The sequence below is a fragment of the Nycticebus coucang genome, chromosome 1, assembly GCF_027406575.1.
Source record: "Nycticebus coucang isolate mNycCou1 chromosome 1, mNycCou1.pri, whole genome shotgun sequence".
Classification (NCBI taxonomy): domain Eukaryota; kingdom Metazoa; phylum Chordata; class Mammalia; order Primates; family Lorisidae; genus Nycticebus; species Nycticebus coucang.
In genome coordinates this window covers 136,833,669-136,849,344 of record NC_069780.1, presented here as the reverse complement: position 1 = coordinate 136,849,344, position 15,676 = coordinate 136,833,669, and the positions used below count along the sequence as shown (strand labels likewise).

At 40.7% G+C, this 15,676-nt stretch overlaps 2 protein-coding genes across 2 annotated transcripts in view; one reads left to right on the top strand and one right to left on the bottom strand.

The window, feature by feature from the left end:
- Positions 1-4,763, bottom strand: part of MRPS27 (mitochondrial ribosomal protein S27) — a 113,118-nt gene extending 108,355 nt beyond the window's left edge. The window contains exon 1 of the mRNA XM_053589030.1: positions 4,657-4,763. Within this exon, the coding sequence (XP_053445005.1) occupies positions 4,657-4,729 (73 nt within the window). The 5' untranslated portion in view covers positions 4,730-4,763. The remainder of the gene's footprint in view (positions 1-4,656) is intronic.
- Positions 4,764-4,882: 119 nt separating this feature from the next.
- Positions 4,883-15,676, top strand: part of PTCD2 (pentatricopeptide repeat domain 2) — a 32,858-nt gene continuing 22,064 nt past the window's right edge. Inside the window, exons 1-4 of the mRNA XM_053589018.1 lie at positions 4,883-5,005; positions 6,508-6,600; positions 9,073-9,202; positions 13,860-13,977. Of these exons, the coding sequence (XP_053444993.1) occupies positions 4,894-5,005; positions 6,508-6,600; positions 9,073-9,202; positions 13,860-13,977 (453 nt within the window). The 5' untranslated portion in view covers positions 4,883-4,893. The remainder of the gene's footprint in view (positions 5,006-6,507; positions 6,601-9,072; positions 9,203-13,859; positions 13,978-15,676) is intronic.

Genomic DNA, 15,676 nt, shown 5'->3' with positions numbered 1-15,676 from the left:
TTTCTATGCAAACTGAATTCTCATTCTAAAACCAGGAAGATCTTTCCTTTCAGTAAGGAACAACGTCACCCTCCCTTATGTGAGCATGAGCCGAGAGGCTGTTAAGCTACATACTGTCATCCCTGCGTATCCTGAAGGGGTTGGTTCCAGGCCTCCACCTCAGACAGCAAAAACTGAAAATGCTCAAGTCCCTTATACAAAGTGGTGGAGTATTTGTATATAAACTATGCAACCTCCTGTGTACTTTAAATCATCTCTAGATTACTTATAATACCTAATATTATGTAAATGCTATGTAAATTGTTGTATTATTTTTTAAATATTTTTGAACTGCAGTTGGTTGAACCCACAGATGCAGAAACCACACATACAGAGGGTCGACTATATTCCAACAACTTGCTTATTCTCTACGTATTATTTCTTATTCACAACATCTTTATTCTAGCATATGCTTCATTCTAACATAACCACTATATTCTGGAGCCAGAAAAGACAATATCTAAATCATTGCTCAAGAGTTTTAAATTGGGGGATAAAAAGCTGGGGAGGTGATGGTGGGGAAAAAACAGAACTCCCAGAATGCCCTCTGTATGCTGTTGTTCAAGGTACCCACATGGACCGAGAAGAAAATAAATCAGGACTAGTCAATTTACAAAAGGTAAGTCCAGCAACATTTATCTATATATATATGTGTTATTTATGTGTATATATGTATGTGTGTGTGTTTGTGTGTGTGTGTGTGCGCGCGCGTGCGCAAGCCCGCATTTTTCAGTTTTAAAAGAAATTAACGGGGGCCAGGTATAGTGGCTTAGAACTGTAATCCTAGCACTCTGGGAGGCCAAGCTCAGGAGTTGGAGACCAGACTGAGCAAGAGCGACACCCTGTCTTTACTAAAAACAGAAAAATTAGCTGGGCATGATAGCACAGGCCTGTAGTCCCAACTACTCAGGAGGCTAAGGCAAGAGGATAACTTCAGCCCAAGAGTTTGGAGGTTGCTGTAAGCTAGGACGCCACAGCACTCTACCAAGGGTGACACAGTGAGACTCTGTCTCAGAAAAAAAAAACAAAAAAGAAATAAAGGGTAGTCATTCTCCACAGCCATAGCACTCTACCTAGGGTGATGCAGTAAGACACTGTCTCAAAAAAACAAGCAAACAAAAAATAATGGCTCTGTGCCTGTGGCTCAGCAGCTAGGGTGCCAGCCACGTATATAGGAGCTGTTGGGTTGGAAACAGCCCTGGCCTACCAAACCACAATGACAACTACAACAATAAAATAGCTGGGCACTGTGGCAGATGCCTGTAGTCCCAGCTACTTGGGAAGCTGAGGCAAGAGAATCCCTTAACCCCAAGAGTTTGCGATTGCTGTGAGCTGTGACACCATGGCATTCTACTGAGGGTGACATAGTGAGACTGTCTCAAAAAAAACCCAAAAAGAAATAAATCGTAGTCATTCTCCATCTCTGTTGAGGGCATAATGTAAAAAATAAGAGTAAGAATGAAGAATTTAAATCTGACAAATAGAAAGTTTTCCTAATAGAAACCAATGATAAACAGAGAAATAAGTTGCCATGTATGCTAGGCAGAACAATGGCCTCTCAAAGATGTCCATGTCCTATTCCTACAACCTATGAACATGTTAGCTTACAGGGCAGAGGGGATTAGGCTGCAGATGAAATTAAGACTGCTAATCAGCTGATCTTAAATTAGGAGTGGTCAGGATTATCCAAGTGGGCCCAATGTAATCACAAGGGTCCTTTAAAAAAGGAGTCTATCAGTCAGGGTGATGTGTACAGGACAGAGTGCAGTGAGGACTTGACTGGTCATTGCTCACCTTAAAGATGAAGAAAGGGGACCAATGGCCCAAGGAATGCAAGTGGTCTCTAGAATATGGAAAATAGGTTCTCCCCTAGAGACTACAGAGGGGAACACATCTCATCCAACACCTTGATCTTTAGCGCGGTAAAATACGTGTCAGATTTCTGACCAGGAGAATTATAAAATAAATCTGTGTTTTAAAACATTAACTTTGTGATAACTTGGTACAGCAATAATACGAAAACAGATACCAAGACAGATATTCCATTTTCTTTTTTTCATATACCCTGGTGGATAAAGGACATTCCATTTTCTATAAGCCTTTTAAAGGAGGATGTTCATCTGGGATACTTTATAAAAGATACCATTCAAAAAATAAATAAATAAATAAAAATAAAAGATACCATTCAAAGTTCTTTCCATCCCTGTATGTTAATAGGAAGGTCTGTATATTAACATCAGAACCAGAGAATTTCTAGAAGGTCAGAGACTGAACTTTAAGTGGGGTAGACAATAGCAATGTGGAACACCTAGATCACATTCTCAAACTTTAATATGCATATTGGTCTCATTAAAATGTATTCTGATTCAGTAGGTCTGGAGTGGGGACAGTCTGCATTCTGACAATGTCCCAGGTCATAATGGGGATGCTAGTTTTCACACCACACTTGAATTAGCAAGGGGACAGACTGACCTCAGTCTCACAGGTTTAAGTCTCTGAGCCTGTTCAATACCACTCTGAATACACCACTCAAGAGTTTACTCAAACTTCTGTTGAAGCTGCTTACCTTTCAGTTAGTCAGCTATTGCTTGGGACAATATTCTTTAAGATAACTATCCATTACAAAAAGAAATGTTTTTCTCCATCTAATTCTGAAAGGTCCTTAAGAACCAGAATTTCAAACTTTTGTGAAAATGACTGGTTCTATCTATACCCTTACACATCTCAGTTATTTTGACCTTTAACTAAATGTCTCCAAACATTTCTTCTACTCAAAGGGAAGTAGTGTGATTGTAGTGAAACAGGCTTTAGAGTCACAAATGCTAACTCTGAATCCTTGCCTTGCTAACAAATGCTATGAAAATTTCAGCAAATTACACAACTCTGAGCTGCTTTCTTCATATGTAAAATGGGGGGAATAATGCCTATTTTGGTATTGTAGTTTAAGTGAGGGCATATGCTAGTATTCCAACGTCCGCTACATAAATGGTGCCTAATGAATTTTTTTTACTCTTTTTATCCAGTATTTAAATAACCTTTTGTTCATCTCAGTTAATTTTCCTTTCATTTAGCTGCCCTCCTCCATTCTGTTATAAGGAGAATCATAGAAGCTTCCAGGTGTTCCAAATATTGATTTGTTGTGAATCTGTACAAAGTAGAGTACTTTTCCTTTCTTCTCCTATACTGATCAAAATGTTTCAGCCTTCCCAAATCCTAAGTGGGCTATGCTGCACTATCCTATGAATCACCTCCCTTTTAGCCTCCAGTTCCTGATTTCAAGACTAATTTCATCTACAGTTTAACCCAGTGCTTATTTTCAATATAACTTTCAACAATGATGAAATGTTCCACTCTAAGCTGTCCAATATAGTAGCTACTAGCCACATGTGCCTCCTGAGCACTTAAAATGTAGCTAATGTGCTAGTAGCTATTATATTGTAAAAGCACAGGTGTAACTTTCTACACAAGGTCATCAATTCAACCTGAGACCAAAATGCAAACAGTAAATTCTCTCAATTCACCCTTACTGATTTCTAATCTCTGTTAGAAGGATTGGCACCAAACATTTTAAGCAACCAGGATACTCTTCCTGATCTACTATCCTAGGGTCTTGTTTAGACTGAGAAACATTGCTAAGAATCACAATTAAAATGCTAATAGTTACAGTAGCTCATTCTCATTGAGGTGGCAAGCACTGTGTATACCACTTTACCTAATGTGTGATATTAACCATTTTCACTAGGTCAGCTACTTAATCCTCAGAAAATTTCAAGTTTCATGTTCACATTTAATGGTTGTTTTCTAAAGAAGTGTGAGCAAGAGTTTGTTATGCTTTAGCAAGAGTGGGTAGTGCTTTTTCGTAAGGGCTAAAGGAGTTATGTTGGAAAGAGGAGATAGGCATTGGAAATATCGAGTGTGATTATTACATTTTAATCATATAAACAAATATGTCTGTCAGGATTATGTGGTTAAACTTTCTGCAAGTTTGCCTTCCATAAACAATACATTTTTCCAATGTTTTCATCAGGCCTACAAAGTAGGCTTTGAGAGTGGGCTGCCATACAATTTAAAGTATTTTGCAACTAACTATTAGCATTTATTACCTACACGTGGAAAACTATAGCAACGAAAAGTCAGTCAAGAGGTGTGCTCAAGGTCATCAGATAAAGTGAGATTAGTACTGAAAAAATTCTCCCCCGAAGTGATGACTTGGGGTCTGGCCAAGTGTGAGGTGGTGGGGAAAACGTCTATCTGACGTCCCTCCAAGAAAACCTCAAAATGAAAATAAATGTCACAGCCCCAGGGGTGGACACATTTAGGTTTTTTGTGGTCCGCAGAAATACAACGACGCTAACACAAAAATCCAGCATATCATACGTAAAATATAACCTTCCTCTGCTCTTCACACCTTTGGATGGGCAGATATTACTATTTTAAGGAAGGAGGCAGATCAGAGATTTATCTCCTTTTTCTGTTATCAAACACTCCAATAGCTTCTCCTAGCAGCCTGATTCCAGGAGCGTTTCTCTCCTCTTGAAAGTTCATCACTCCCTTCACTCAAAGAACAGAATAATTAGGGACCTAACGAAGCAGCCCCATCAAGTAGCAGCCACCAACCTGCTGGGGATAGTTGAGGCAGAACCACTTTCCGCAGCAGAAGCAATCCTCGCCGCACTATGGGGGCCGCCATCTTGGCACGTACCAAAAAGAGAGGCTTTCGGGGAGGCGGGGGTTGCGGATAGAGGAAAGGGCGGGGTTACAGCCGGATTGGACGAATCCTGTTCGGCGCTCTTGGAGACTGGGCTGACGCTCTGCGCCTTTTTGGTTCCAGCAGTTAGTACGGTCCGGGACAGCATGGCTACCCCATTTCGGCCCTTGGGACAAGTTCTGCGGCAGGTGCTACATATCTCTTTATATCCCGGGAAGGGAAGCTTGGCTTCCAACTGTTGCCGCTGCCCTTTTGGAGGTATTGCAGCTTAAACCTGTGGGAGAAAGGGAGGCATGGGAAAGAAGGGAGTGTTAGGCCCCAGCAGGCATCTTTCTGGAGCAGCCGCAGCTGCTCAGTCGCGCTCTGCCCTGGAGAGCGTCCTTGCTCTCTAATTGCGCGCGAATGCAGCGGTGGACTCTGGGGGTCGTGGATATACCCTCTTTTTCTGGAAACCGAAGGATGTCTCGAATATTGGCCTTGGGGTTGTAGTACTCCCTCAGACGCAGCGACTTAGATTTCCAGGTTGCCCCCTTGGGTGTACTTTTTTGCAGGGTTTGGGAGTGGTGGTCTTAGACTCCCCGAGTTTGAAGCCTCAGTTCTATCAGTCTAAGAGACGTTGAGCAAGTCTCATCTTCAATTATCCCTTGACATTTTTATGAAAACGATTAAATCTGAAAGTGATAAAAAAAATTTAACACTTTGTGTCAGGCGTTATTTTAATGCATTTTACTTACATTAATTCCTCACCTCTAGAGGTAACACCCAGTGGAAGAGGTATGGTTCTTACCTACATTTACAGAGGAGGAGACAGCAAGGTTAAGTAATTTGCCCAAGATCAGAGGGAACTAACTGGAATTTGAACATGGCCAGTAGTAGGGACCTGTACTTTACCACTTCCCTGGACTGCCTTTCCGTAAATTAACTGCAACTTTTATTGTCATCTTGTTATTAAAGCACGTAGAATAGAATTTTTAGTGGGTGATTCTTTGGCCAACCTTCACCCGTTTTAGCTCATCCACAGCTGAGGATCCTAATAAAAGGATGATGTTTCCCAAATCTGCCAAGCTGTGATCAGTGATTTCTAATGTAGCATGAGGATTCCTAGATTCCAGATCCGAGAGCCATGACCTCCACATGTCATAAATAACAAAACGGGGTATCCTAAATGTCACTCCTAAAGTTGCCATACAAAGGAGAAAAGGAAAACTAGCTAAATGCACCTTTCTTTACAAAGTAATCATTACAAAATTTTACAGAGGTGGCCAACATGTAGAGAATATTTTGTAAAATTTTATAGTATTTTGTATATAAAAATACAATCAACTACAATTTCCCATTTTTCCTTTGGCAACATTAGGGGTCACTTTTAGGACACCCTGCATGGTGTGCTTCTCTCTAGGTAAGAATCCAAAATAGCTTTGCATTTAAATTATAGCTATTTTTTTATGCCCTTGTTACTCCTTAACCAGATGGCAAATGCCTGTTTGTCCTTCACATCCCAGTTTCCTGTCTACCAATCCCCGCATAGAATTAAACACTACTAGCTCCTTTCTCACACACAAAAATTCTCTTGCCAAGGATTTGCTTTCTTAGAATTCTTTCCCCCACAGGGGTTACTGTCATATTTGTACCTGTTTGTATGGATCACTTATAGTAGATAAAGATAAGATCAGTTAATTAGAGCAATCAGGCTCTACTTATGTTATTTGCTAACTATAAAACAGCCAAAATGATTGTACTTTTTTTCCTCTAATTTTTAGCTAGAAGATACCTACTTACAGATAATATCATAAAATTAAAGGAATTTCAGCATAAGAAGGTGACTGTTGCCTATAATCTTTCTGGCACCAAAGGTAATAGAATCTATTTCGTCAATTCTTTCATAGATCTGTCATTCTGGTTTCCTCTATCTTCTCTCTGTTCAGTGTCTCCTTCCATGACCCTGTGTCTCAAAAAAAATTGAGACCATTTATTCTTAGTTTCCTAATCTGCATTCACCTTTCATCTCACATTGTACTGCTACAAAGTCTACAGCTCTTCTCTTATCCTGTCTCCCATGATCCTGAAAAAATACTAAAACTAGTGCTGCGGATAGTCCTTTCTAGATCTACACCAAAGTGTGGTTCTAGGAACAGCAGCATCAGCCTCTGTTGGGTGGTTGATAAAAATGCAGGTAGAAAGGCCACGATTTATATGTATAATAAAGTTGAAGAACCATAGATGACTGGCTTTCAAACTTTGTGATATAGCCTTCAGTGAAAACTGCATTTTATGTTGCATGTCCAAAACATACAAATATATCTACATATAAATGAAATCAAATGAAACAAAAGTGCCCTGTGATGATGCATTAATATTTTTCATTCTGTGCTGAACAAATCGATATGATCAAAGATTTCTTAAATAGGAGAAACTTGACAATATGAAATCTGGGGATGGCATTGAAAAAAATCCAGCTTGTTTGGGGAGTGTAGAGGAAACAAAATTAGCAAAATATTGGTGATTGTTGAGGCTAGGTGATGGCACTTAAGGGAACTATCATTATACTGTTCTCTCTACTTTGGGGTATGTTTGCATATTTATTATAATAAAGCTAAAAACATAAGAACACCATCCTAGATTCTGTTCCTGTTCAGGATTTGAGAAATCATTTTGCATTTATTCCCTCCCTCCTACACATAAAGTTGTTCTTAGTAATTTAAGCTCCTTTATGAACCTATCTGAGACTTTTTAAATGACTTTTCTTTGTCTTTTTGGGGTTTTTTTGAGACAGGGTCTCACTCTGTCACCTTGGGTAGAGTGTCGTAGTGTTGTACCTCACAGCAACCTCAAACTCTTGGGCACAGGAGATCCCCTTGCTTCAGCCTCCCGAGTAGCTGGGACTATAGGTGCCCACCACAATGCCCAGCTAGTTTTTCTATTTTCAGTAGAGACGGGGTCTCGCTTTAGCTCAGGCTGGCCTCCAACTTCTGAACTCAGGCAGCTCACCTGCAACGGCTTCCTAAAGTGCTAGAATTGTAGGCGTGAGCCACTGCACCCGGCCTTGGCCTTAATGACTCTTCTTTATCCCTCTTGATTTTTTCAGCTCCAGGCCCAGCTCTCCCTCCTCTAAAGGCCACCTGTCTGTGAGCACCTGACTAGCACTTGTTGTCTTCATTCCCTCATAGTTCAGTCCTCCAGAATCAGGGTGCCCTTCCTGCTCCACTAATCATATTAACACTCAACACTACCTACAGGACAGGAAGGTAATCCCTAGGCACAGGGAGAGAATATCGCTGGTTTAGTAGACTCAGTCTAGATTTCACTTCAGTCCTTTCTTTTTACCCCAGGTATTTTGGAGCTATGTGAGGTTTGCAGTTAAGGCTCCAGGTCATTGTCTGCTATTGTCATCATTTCCTATTATCATTGTCTTCATAAGGCTGTACGGTTGTGCACACGTTCTGAAAGGCAGTTAACATAATCACTGCCAATGTACTCCATTGTTAGACTGCTATTTATAAAATCCTGCCAGCCTTTTGTCACTTTAAGAACCCCTAGGGTACTGTGTTGTATGCCACACTATGTACATACATCTCACCCCACTGGCTTCCTTGCTCTTCCCTAATGGATCCTTTTTGGGGACCAGTGTGGTTTCTTGTTAATCTAGTCACAGCTCTTCCCTCCACACCTTTCACTCCCAGTTGTATTCTGTTACTCATGCTAATACCTAGAATGCCCCCTCCTCTGTTTCTCCAACACTGTTCATCACCTATGTCCTCACTGGTATCCCTCCTCTCCCATTAAACCTACCCCAGAGATTCTGTTTTAGAAAGTCTTGGCTCAGCACCTGTAGTTCAGCGGCTAGGGCACCAGCCATATACACCAGAGGTGGTGAGTTCAAACCTGGACCAAGGCCTGCCAAAAAACAATGACAACTACAACAACAATAAAAAATAAATAAATAAATAACCAGGCATTGTGGCGGGCACCTGTGGTCCCAGCTACTAGGGAGGCTGAGGCAAGAGAATCGCTTGAGCCAAGGAGTTTGAGGTTGCTGTGAGCTGTGACGCCCTGGCACTCTACCGAGGGCAACATAATGAGACTCTGTCTCCAAAAAAAAAAAAAAAAGAAAGAAAGAAAGTCTTGAGTGGGCCTGGGCTGTCTGCTGACACCCAGCTGCTCTCAAGGAGATCAGCTAGTGATGGCAGCTGTGTGTCTGTGAGGCCTTCTCGTGCCCCTTGGCAGTGAGTGGGTTTAGTGAGTAGCTTCCTCCTCTCCCTGAAAGTCAGATTCCTCACAATCCTAGTCAGCCTCCGTGATGGCCACCATATTGTGCTTTCTTCCAGAAACCTATTTTAGAAAGTGGGAAGAGAAATTGACCCAGAACAAGCTTATCTTGAAGGAGGAGTTGAGAACGTTGCTTCATTTGTGTGAGTCCCGGGATGACATGGAGCTGGCTAAACGTGCCATTTACAGGTGAGGCATTTCCTTAAAATTCTGCCACCTTCATCTCTTCCTCTGTTTCTTCCCCTGAGCAATCTTATTCATTGCCAAGATTTTAACTGTCAACCTCTGCATTGATAACTTCCAAAACTCTTGTACAAATGCCTACCTTGAACTCCAGACATTTATTTTCATTTGTTGAAAGAGAAAAAAATAATTATTGGGTTCTTACTACATGCCAGGTGCTGAGAATAGAAAAACAGATAATTTGAGTCTGAAGAAATCACCAGCCTATTCACTTAACTCCACTTACGTATCCCCTGGGTCTTCAAGTTCAAACATATACAAATTTATTCCTCTTCCTGTGTTTTCTATCTCACTGTCTAGTCACTCAGGGCCTTTCCCCGAATCTCATGGCTTCTCCTTCCTATTATTAAAACCTCCACTTCCTTGGTTTCTCTCATCTCTAGCCCTTCTCTCTTCACCCCTATTACCAGTGTCTTAGTTCAGGCTTCAGTATTTCTCACTTGGATCACTTCACTGCTAACTCCTCTAACTCCTCCAGTTTTTTTTTTGTTTTTTTTTTTTCAGAGACAGAGTCTCACTTTATGGCCCTTGGTAGAGTGCCGTGGCATCACACAGCTCACAGCAACCTCCAGCTCCTGGGCTTAAGCGATTCTCTTGCCTCAGCCTCCCAAGTAGCTGGGACTACAGGTGCCCGCCATAGCACCCAGCTATTTTTTTGTTGCAGTTTGGCCGGGGCTGGGTTTGAACCCGCCACCCTCGGCATATGGGGCTGGCGCCCTACTCACTGAGCCACACTAACTCCTCCAGTTTTATGCCTCTTGGATCTTTTTGATATTAGAATTTGCTATGTCAGAACTCAGGTGTAATTATCGCCTGCTGCTGGGAAAGCCAGCAAAGGTTTCACTTAACAGGGAACAGTGTGAGTGATCATATCAACAGGCTTCATTACTAAAGTTAAGGCCACTGCTGCTTTTCACCATTCTTTTTTTTTTTTTTTTGAAACAGAGTTTCACTATGTTGCCTTTGGTAGAATGCCGTGGGTCCCAACTCACAGCAACTTGAAACTCCTGGGTTTAAAAGTAACTTGCCTCAGCCTCCCAAGTAGCTGGGACTACCAGTGCCTGCCACAATGCCCAGCTATTTTTTGTTGCAGTTGTCATCGTTGTTTAACTGGCCCAGGCTTGAACCCACCACCCTCGGTGTATGTGGCTGGTGCCGTAACTACTGTGCTACAGGCACCAAGCCCTTTTCACCATTCTTTAAAGATGTATTTTTTTTTATTTTGGCCAGGGCTGGCTTTGAATTCACCACCTCCGGTATATGGGGCCAGCACCCTACTCCTTGAACCACAGGAGCTGCCCCTAAAGATATATTTCTATACTTGGACCTGCATTTATATTGTATATTTATAGAGAGAAATACAAGATGATCATATAGGGAATACAGGAAGATTATATATACCAAAATTTAACTGTGGTTTTCTGGGAATTATAAATTATATATTTTTTGGTTGAGTGCATATCTTTCTGATTTCTCAAACTTGTCTGTAATGGACATTACTAATTCTATATGAAAAAATATTAATGTTACTTTTAAAGTAAAAAAAAAAAAAAATCAAATTAAATCTGTTGAAAATTTGAAAAACACCAAAGCAGTAGAAAGAAGAAATATATCTAGCTGGGCGTTGTGGCGGGCGCCTGTAGTCCCAGCTACTCGGGAGGCTGAGGCAAAAGAATCACCTAAGCCCAAGAGCTGGGGGTTGCTGTCAACTGTGATGCCACGGCACTCTACCAAGGGTGAGACTCTGTCTCTACAAAAAAAAAAAAAAAAAATTGTACAAGGAAAGAAGAAATATATCACAGATACAGTTTCAGATTCTGTTGCTGCATAACAAACCATGAAAGAACTTAATGGTTTAAAACAATGACTATTATTTTTCACAATTCCATGGGTCAGATTTGAGTGTCTTCTCTACTGGGCAGCTCTTTGTTGGTGCTGGCCGAAGGCAACGTACCTGCAGTGGGCAGGTAGCAGGGCTGTGCTGCAAGAAGGCCTCTCTTATGTTTCTGATGCCTCAGTGCCGTTCCCCATGGCCTCTCCCTTCCTCCCTGTAGTGCCTCATCCTTAATGCGTTCAGCTTTAGCTGTACTAGTTCACAGCACAGGTGGGCTAGTGGGCTTGTGGAACTGCCCAGAATTGGCACAGCTTCTCCTGTTCAAGGCAAGTTACTAGAGCCAACCAAAGTCAAGGAGAAATGGATTCCACCTCTGGGTGAGTAGAGCGGCATGCCCAAGTAGGAAGGGAAGATTGGTGGCAGCCATCTCTGAGGCCCATCTCCTATGTCTGTGAAACCACTGTTAACATTTTCATGTTTTTCATAGATTGTTTTCTCCATGCAAAGACTTGTGGCTTTGGTAGGTTTTATCTTACATAGTTACAATAATTACTATATGTAATACTATTTTTTTTATTTTCTAAGTTAATATTATAACATAAATATTTTCTTGTTATATGCTTAGGAATCATATTTTGATGGCAATATCATATTCCATTATATGTTAGATATTTTGATTAACTGTGCCCCTGTGCATTTTGTTATGAATATTTTGTTATCAGTTCATTTTGTTATGAACTTTTTAAACCTTATCAGTATAACTGCTAGATTATTTTCCAAAACGATGATGCTAATTTACAACCACACTATATCAGCAAACCTAATCTGTATTTCACTTTCACAAAGTTAAGTCATTTAAGACCCTCTGACTTGTCCTCTCATTCTTTTTCTACCCCAAATTATAGACATTTGTACGGATAGTAGGATGAGATAAAAATTCTGAACACTTTTCTGCTCTTCATCATTAACATTCAAGTATGACTTATTAATTCCTTTATTTATGTATTAACTCTTTGCCCAGTGGTTGCCCTTTCCCTGTCTGCTTGTGGACAGCTGGACAAGTAGGAAGACGGGTGGGTCCATGGCCTAACCAACCTGTTCTCTCCCTGGGTCAGGCAGCCCACTCTGGGAAAGGGGAGTTACAAGCTGAAACATACGCTGTTTGTTGAGCCAAAAATGAGGAGCAACATAATTCCCTCATAATCTTGACCAAATACTGTTGTTTTGTTTAGAGAGGGTTTTTGATCCTCTTACTTGAATATTTCTTATCCAGAAGGCAATTCATTATTTCATTGACTTTCTAGCACTTTTATTAGTGTGAATGCCATTTACAATGTGAATGTCAAATTGGGAAAATTTCTGGTTTTGCTTTCTTTTGTTTTTAATCTTGGACAAGTTTCTTATGAGACTATTTACCGAAATATGTTGCTTTTTGAAGATGCTTTCCTTAGCATGCCTTACCACTTTATAAAAGCTAACATGTATTGAAGACTTGCTATGTGCCAGGTCCATCACCTCATTTAATCCTCACAAAAAGAACTCTTTGAGTTGGGGTCTCTTCTGCCTTCCATTTTACAGATGAGGAACCCGAGACACAAAGTGTTTAATTAATTTGCTCATGGTTACAGTTTGGAAGGAGAAGAGTTTGGGATTTGAACCATCAATTGGGAATCACAGTCTAAACATCCTTAATAATTATACTGTTTTGCCTTCTGATAAGTTAATTCATAAGTGTTGTAATGAGGCCATAAATATTATTGGTAACGTCTGTAATTGAATCACGAAATACGTCTTTAAAAGTACACATCTTCTTTCTATTTAGCAGTACTTATGTTTAGAATAGACTAGCCACAATGCTACTCTCACTTTCCTTGGTGACTTTTAGCAGAAATAAAAATGTATTCTGTTGTTTAAGGTCAGAGCTTTTCTCCATGGTATTTTAGGATCATTTGTTATGTGAATTTATATGAAGATTCATAATGAATAAATTGTCCTGAGATCTGATTTTATTATAATCATGAGTTGCTTCTTTTTTTCAACTGATAGTCCTCTTGGTGTCTAAAGCAGATAGAGTTGATGATTGAAAGTAAGTTTAGGCTGGGCGCGGTAGCTCACACCTGTAATCCTAGCAGTCTGGGAGGCTGAGGCAGGTAGATTGCTTGAGCTCAGGAGTTCGAGACCAACCTAGCAAAAAGCAAGACCCCATCTCTACTAAACATAGGAAAACTGAGGCAAGAGGATCGCTTGAGCTTAAGTTGGAGGTTGCTGTGAGCTATGACACCATGGCACTCTACCCAAAATGACAGCTTAAGACTGTCTCAAACAAGAAAAGAAAAGAAAGTAAGTTTACACTGGTGGTTTACAGTTCTGCACTTCTCACTGGCTGCCTATAGAAGTCTCAAGCCACATATAAGACGTTGTCTTTAAAACTATTCTTTTCTTAAAATGAAAAGTTTCAAATCTTTTAGTTAAGTGATCACAGCATGCATACGTGTGTTTCCTCAAGCTTAGAAAAGCAGAAGGATTGCTGTAAATTTTAAATGCATTTGTTGGCTGTGGGTTGAACACAAATTGCTCCCGCCTTCCTCGGGATACTTCTCCACTCCAGGATTCCTCCCCTTGTTCACAGCTCCCCTTCTCCCCTCCAGACCCGGAGAGCGGCTCCTTGTTCACTGTCTCCATAGCACCTAGTATGGTGCATGCCATGTCTGTGTCTGTCCTTTTTCCTGTGTTGTACCTTCTAGCTCATTGAATCATTTTTATTTCCAGGTACCATGCAGAGAATAAAAATTTCACTTTGGGAGAATATAAGTTTGGACCACTTTTCATGAGGCTGTGTTATGAGTTGAACCTTGAGGAGTCTGCACTGGCACTCATCCAAGACCAGGTTATTGTTTCCTGATAGCTATCGCTGCGAACATGATGGCATGTTTTTGGTGATGTTGGGAAATCTCTTCCATACACCTTATTCCTGGGTTAGAATTTCAGAGATAGGGCACCCAACCGAATGAGTGAGCTTCTGCAATTATTTTTAAAGTTTCCTTGAAATCAGTTCACGTGAAGAGGTGTAGGGCTCTATACATTAGGTGTAAATTAGGTATGGACGAGGCGCAGGTGCAGGTTACAGGGTGTCTACCTATTCTGGGTGTGTGTCGACTCAGGCAGACGTCTTCTCATAGGAGCTTTCAGTGGAGAAGCGTCTGACAGGCTGCCATTTTAAGACTGACGTTTTTATCCTTCACTTGACTTGTGCTGTCTTTCAATTTTGCTTTGTATTCTTATTTCTGATGGAAGACTGTATTTGTAAAGAGCTTTTCTATTTTTAAAATGCTTTCACATATGTGTTTTTTCCCCTAAAAACAAAAATCAGTATTGTTGCAGTTCTTTTTTTTTTTTTTTTTTTTTTTGTAGAGACCGAGTCTCACTGTACCGCCCTCGGGTAGAGTGCCGTGGCGTCACACGGCTCACAGCAATCTCTAACTCTTGGGTTTACGCGATTCTCCTGCCTCAGCCTCCCGAGCAGCTGGGACTACAGGCGCCCGCCACAACACCCAGCTATTTTTTTGTTGCAGTTTGGCCGGGGCTGGGTTTGAACCCGCCACCCTCGGCATATGGGGCCGGTGCCCTACTCACTGAGCCACAGGCGCCACCCTGTTGCAGTTCTTGAACGCTTGCAGTTGTTGAAAGCTTACTGTGTTCTCAGCATTGTGTACACACCTTCCATGTTTTTATTTATTTATTTATTTATTTATTTCGCACCTTCCATGTTTGATTTTACTTGTTCCCCCCATATCCCTGGTGAAGTAGATAGTATTATTATTTCCATTCTACAGATGAGGAAAATGACACCTAGAGACATTGTAAATTGATCCAGGGGCAGAAGCATTTGTTAAATTTGGGGGCCGAGGCTGGCCATGAGGTATATTTTAGTACATTTAGGAATCGACACGCAGCTGTCCTTCTGCCTCCCGCTCTTTCTCATCTCAGGTGTTCTCTGTACGTGGTGGGACTGCTAACCCTAGGCCTGCCCTTCTCTAAGGACACCCGTGTGCTAGAAAGACGCTCATATCCATCAGCAGACAAGAGATGGTTTCAGAATAATACAGATAGTTTGATCCTATTTTTTTCTAAAAAAAGAAAAAATATATACACATATTTACATTTTAGTATATAGGTATTAAAAATCTGGAAAGATACAAACTAAACCACTGCTTATCTTTGGGAGTAGAATTGTAAAAAATTCTCACTTTTTACTTTATGCATTTTTGTATTGTTTCACTATTTAGTAAACATGTTAATGTTATATGTAGCATAACATAAGGTTGATGTTCTTTTAACTAAATTTTAGCTATGAGTATGATGGTAAAAACAAACAGGAATAAAAAATAAAATGAAAGTAAAGGGTTTTTTAACCTACTTGTAGATGAAGAATTTAAGTGTAAGTTAAAGTTTTCTGCAGTAGAATGAACTGAATTAGAGTAAGTGACCTAAAGCCTAATTCTGCTCCTGCACTGACACGTGTTTCCTACTCTCAACCCGATAGTGCTCCCAACGTGGTAGCCTCTAGCCACATGTGCTTACAAAGC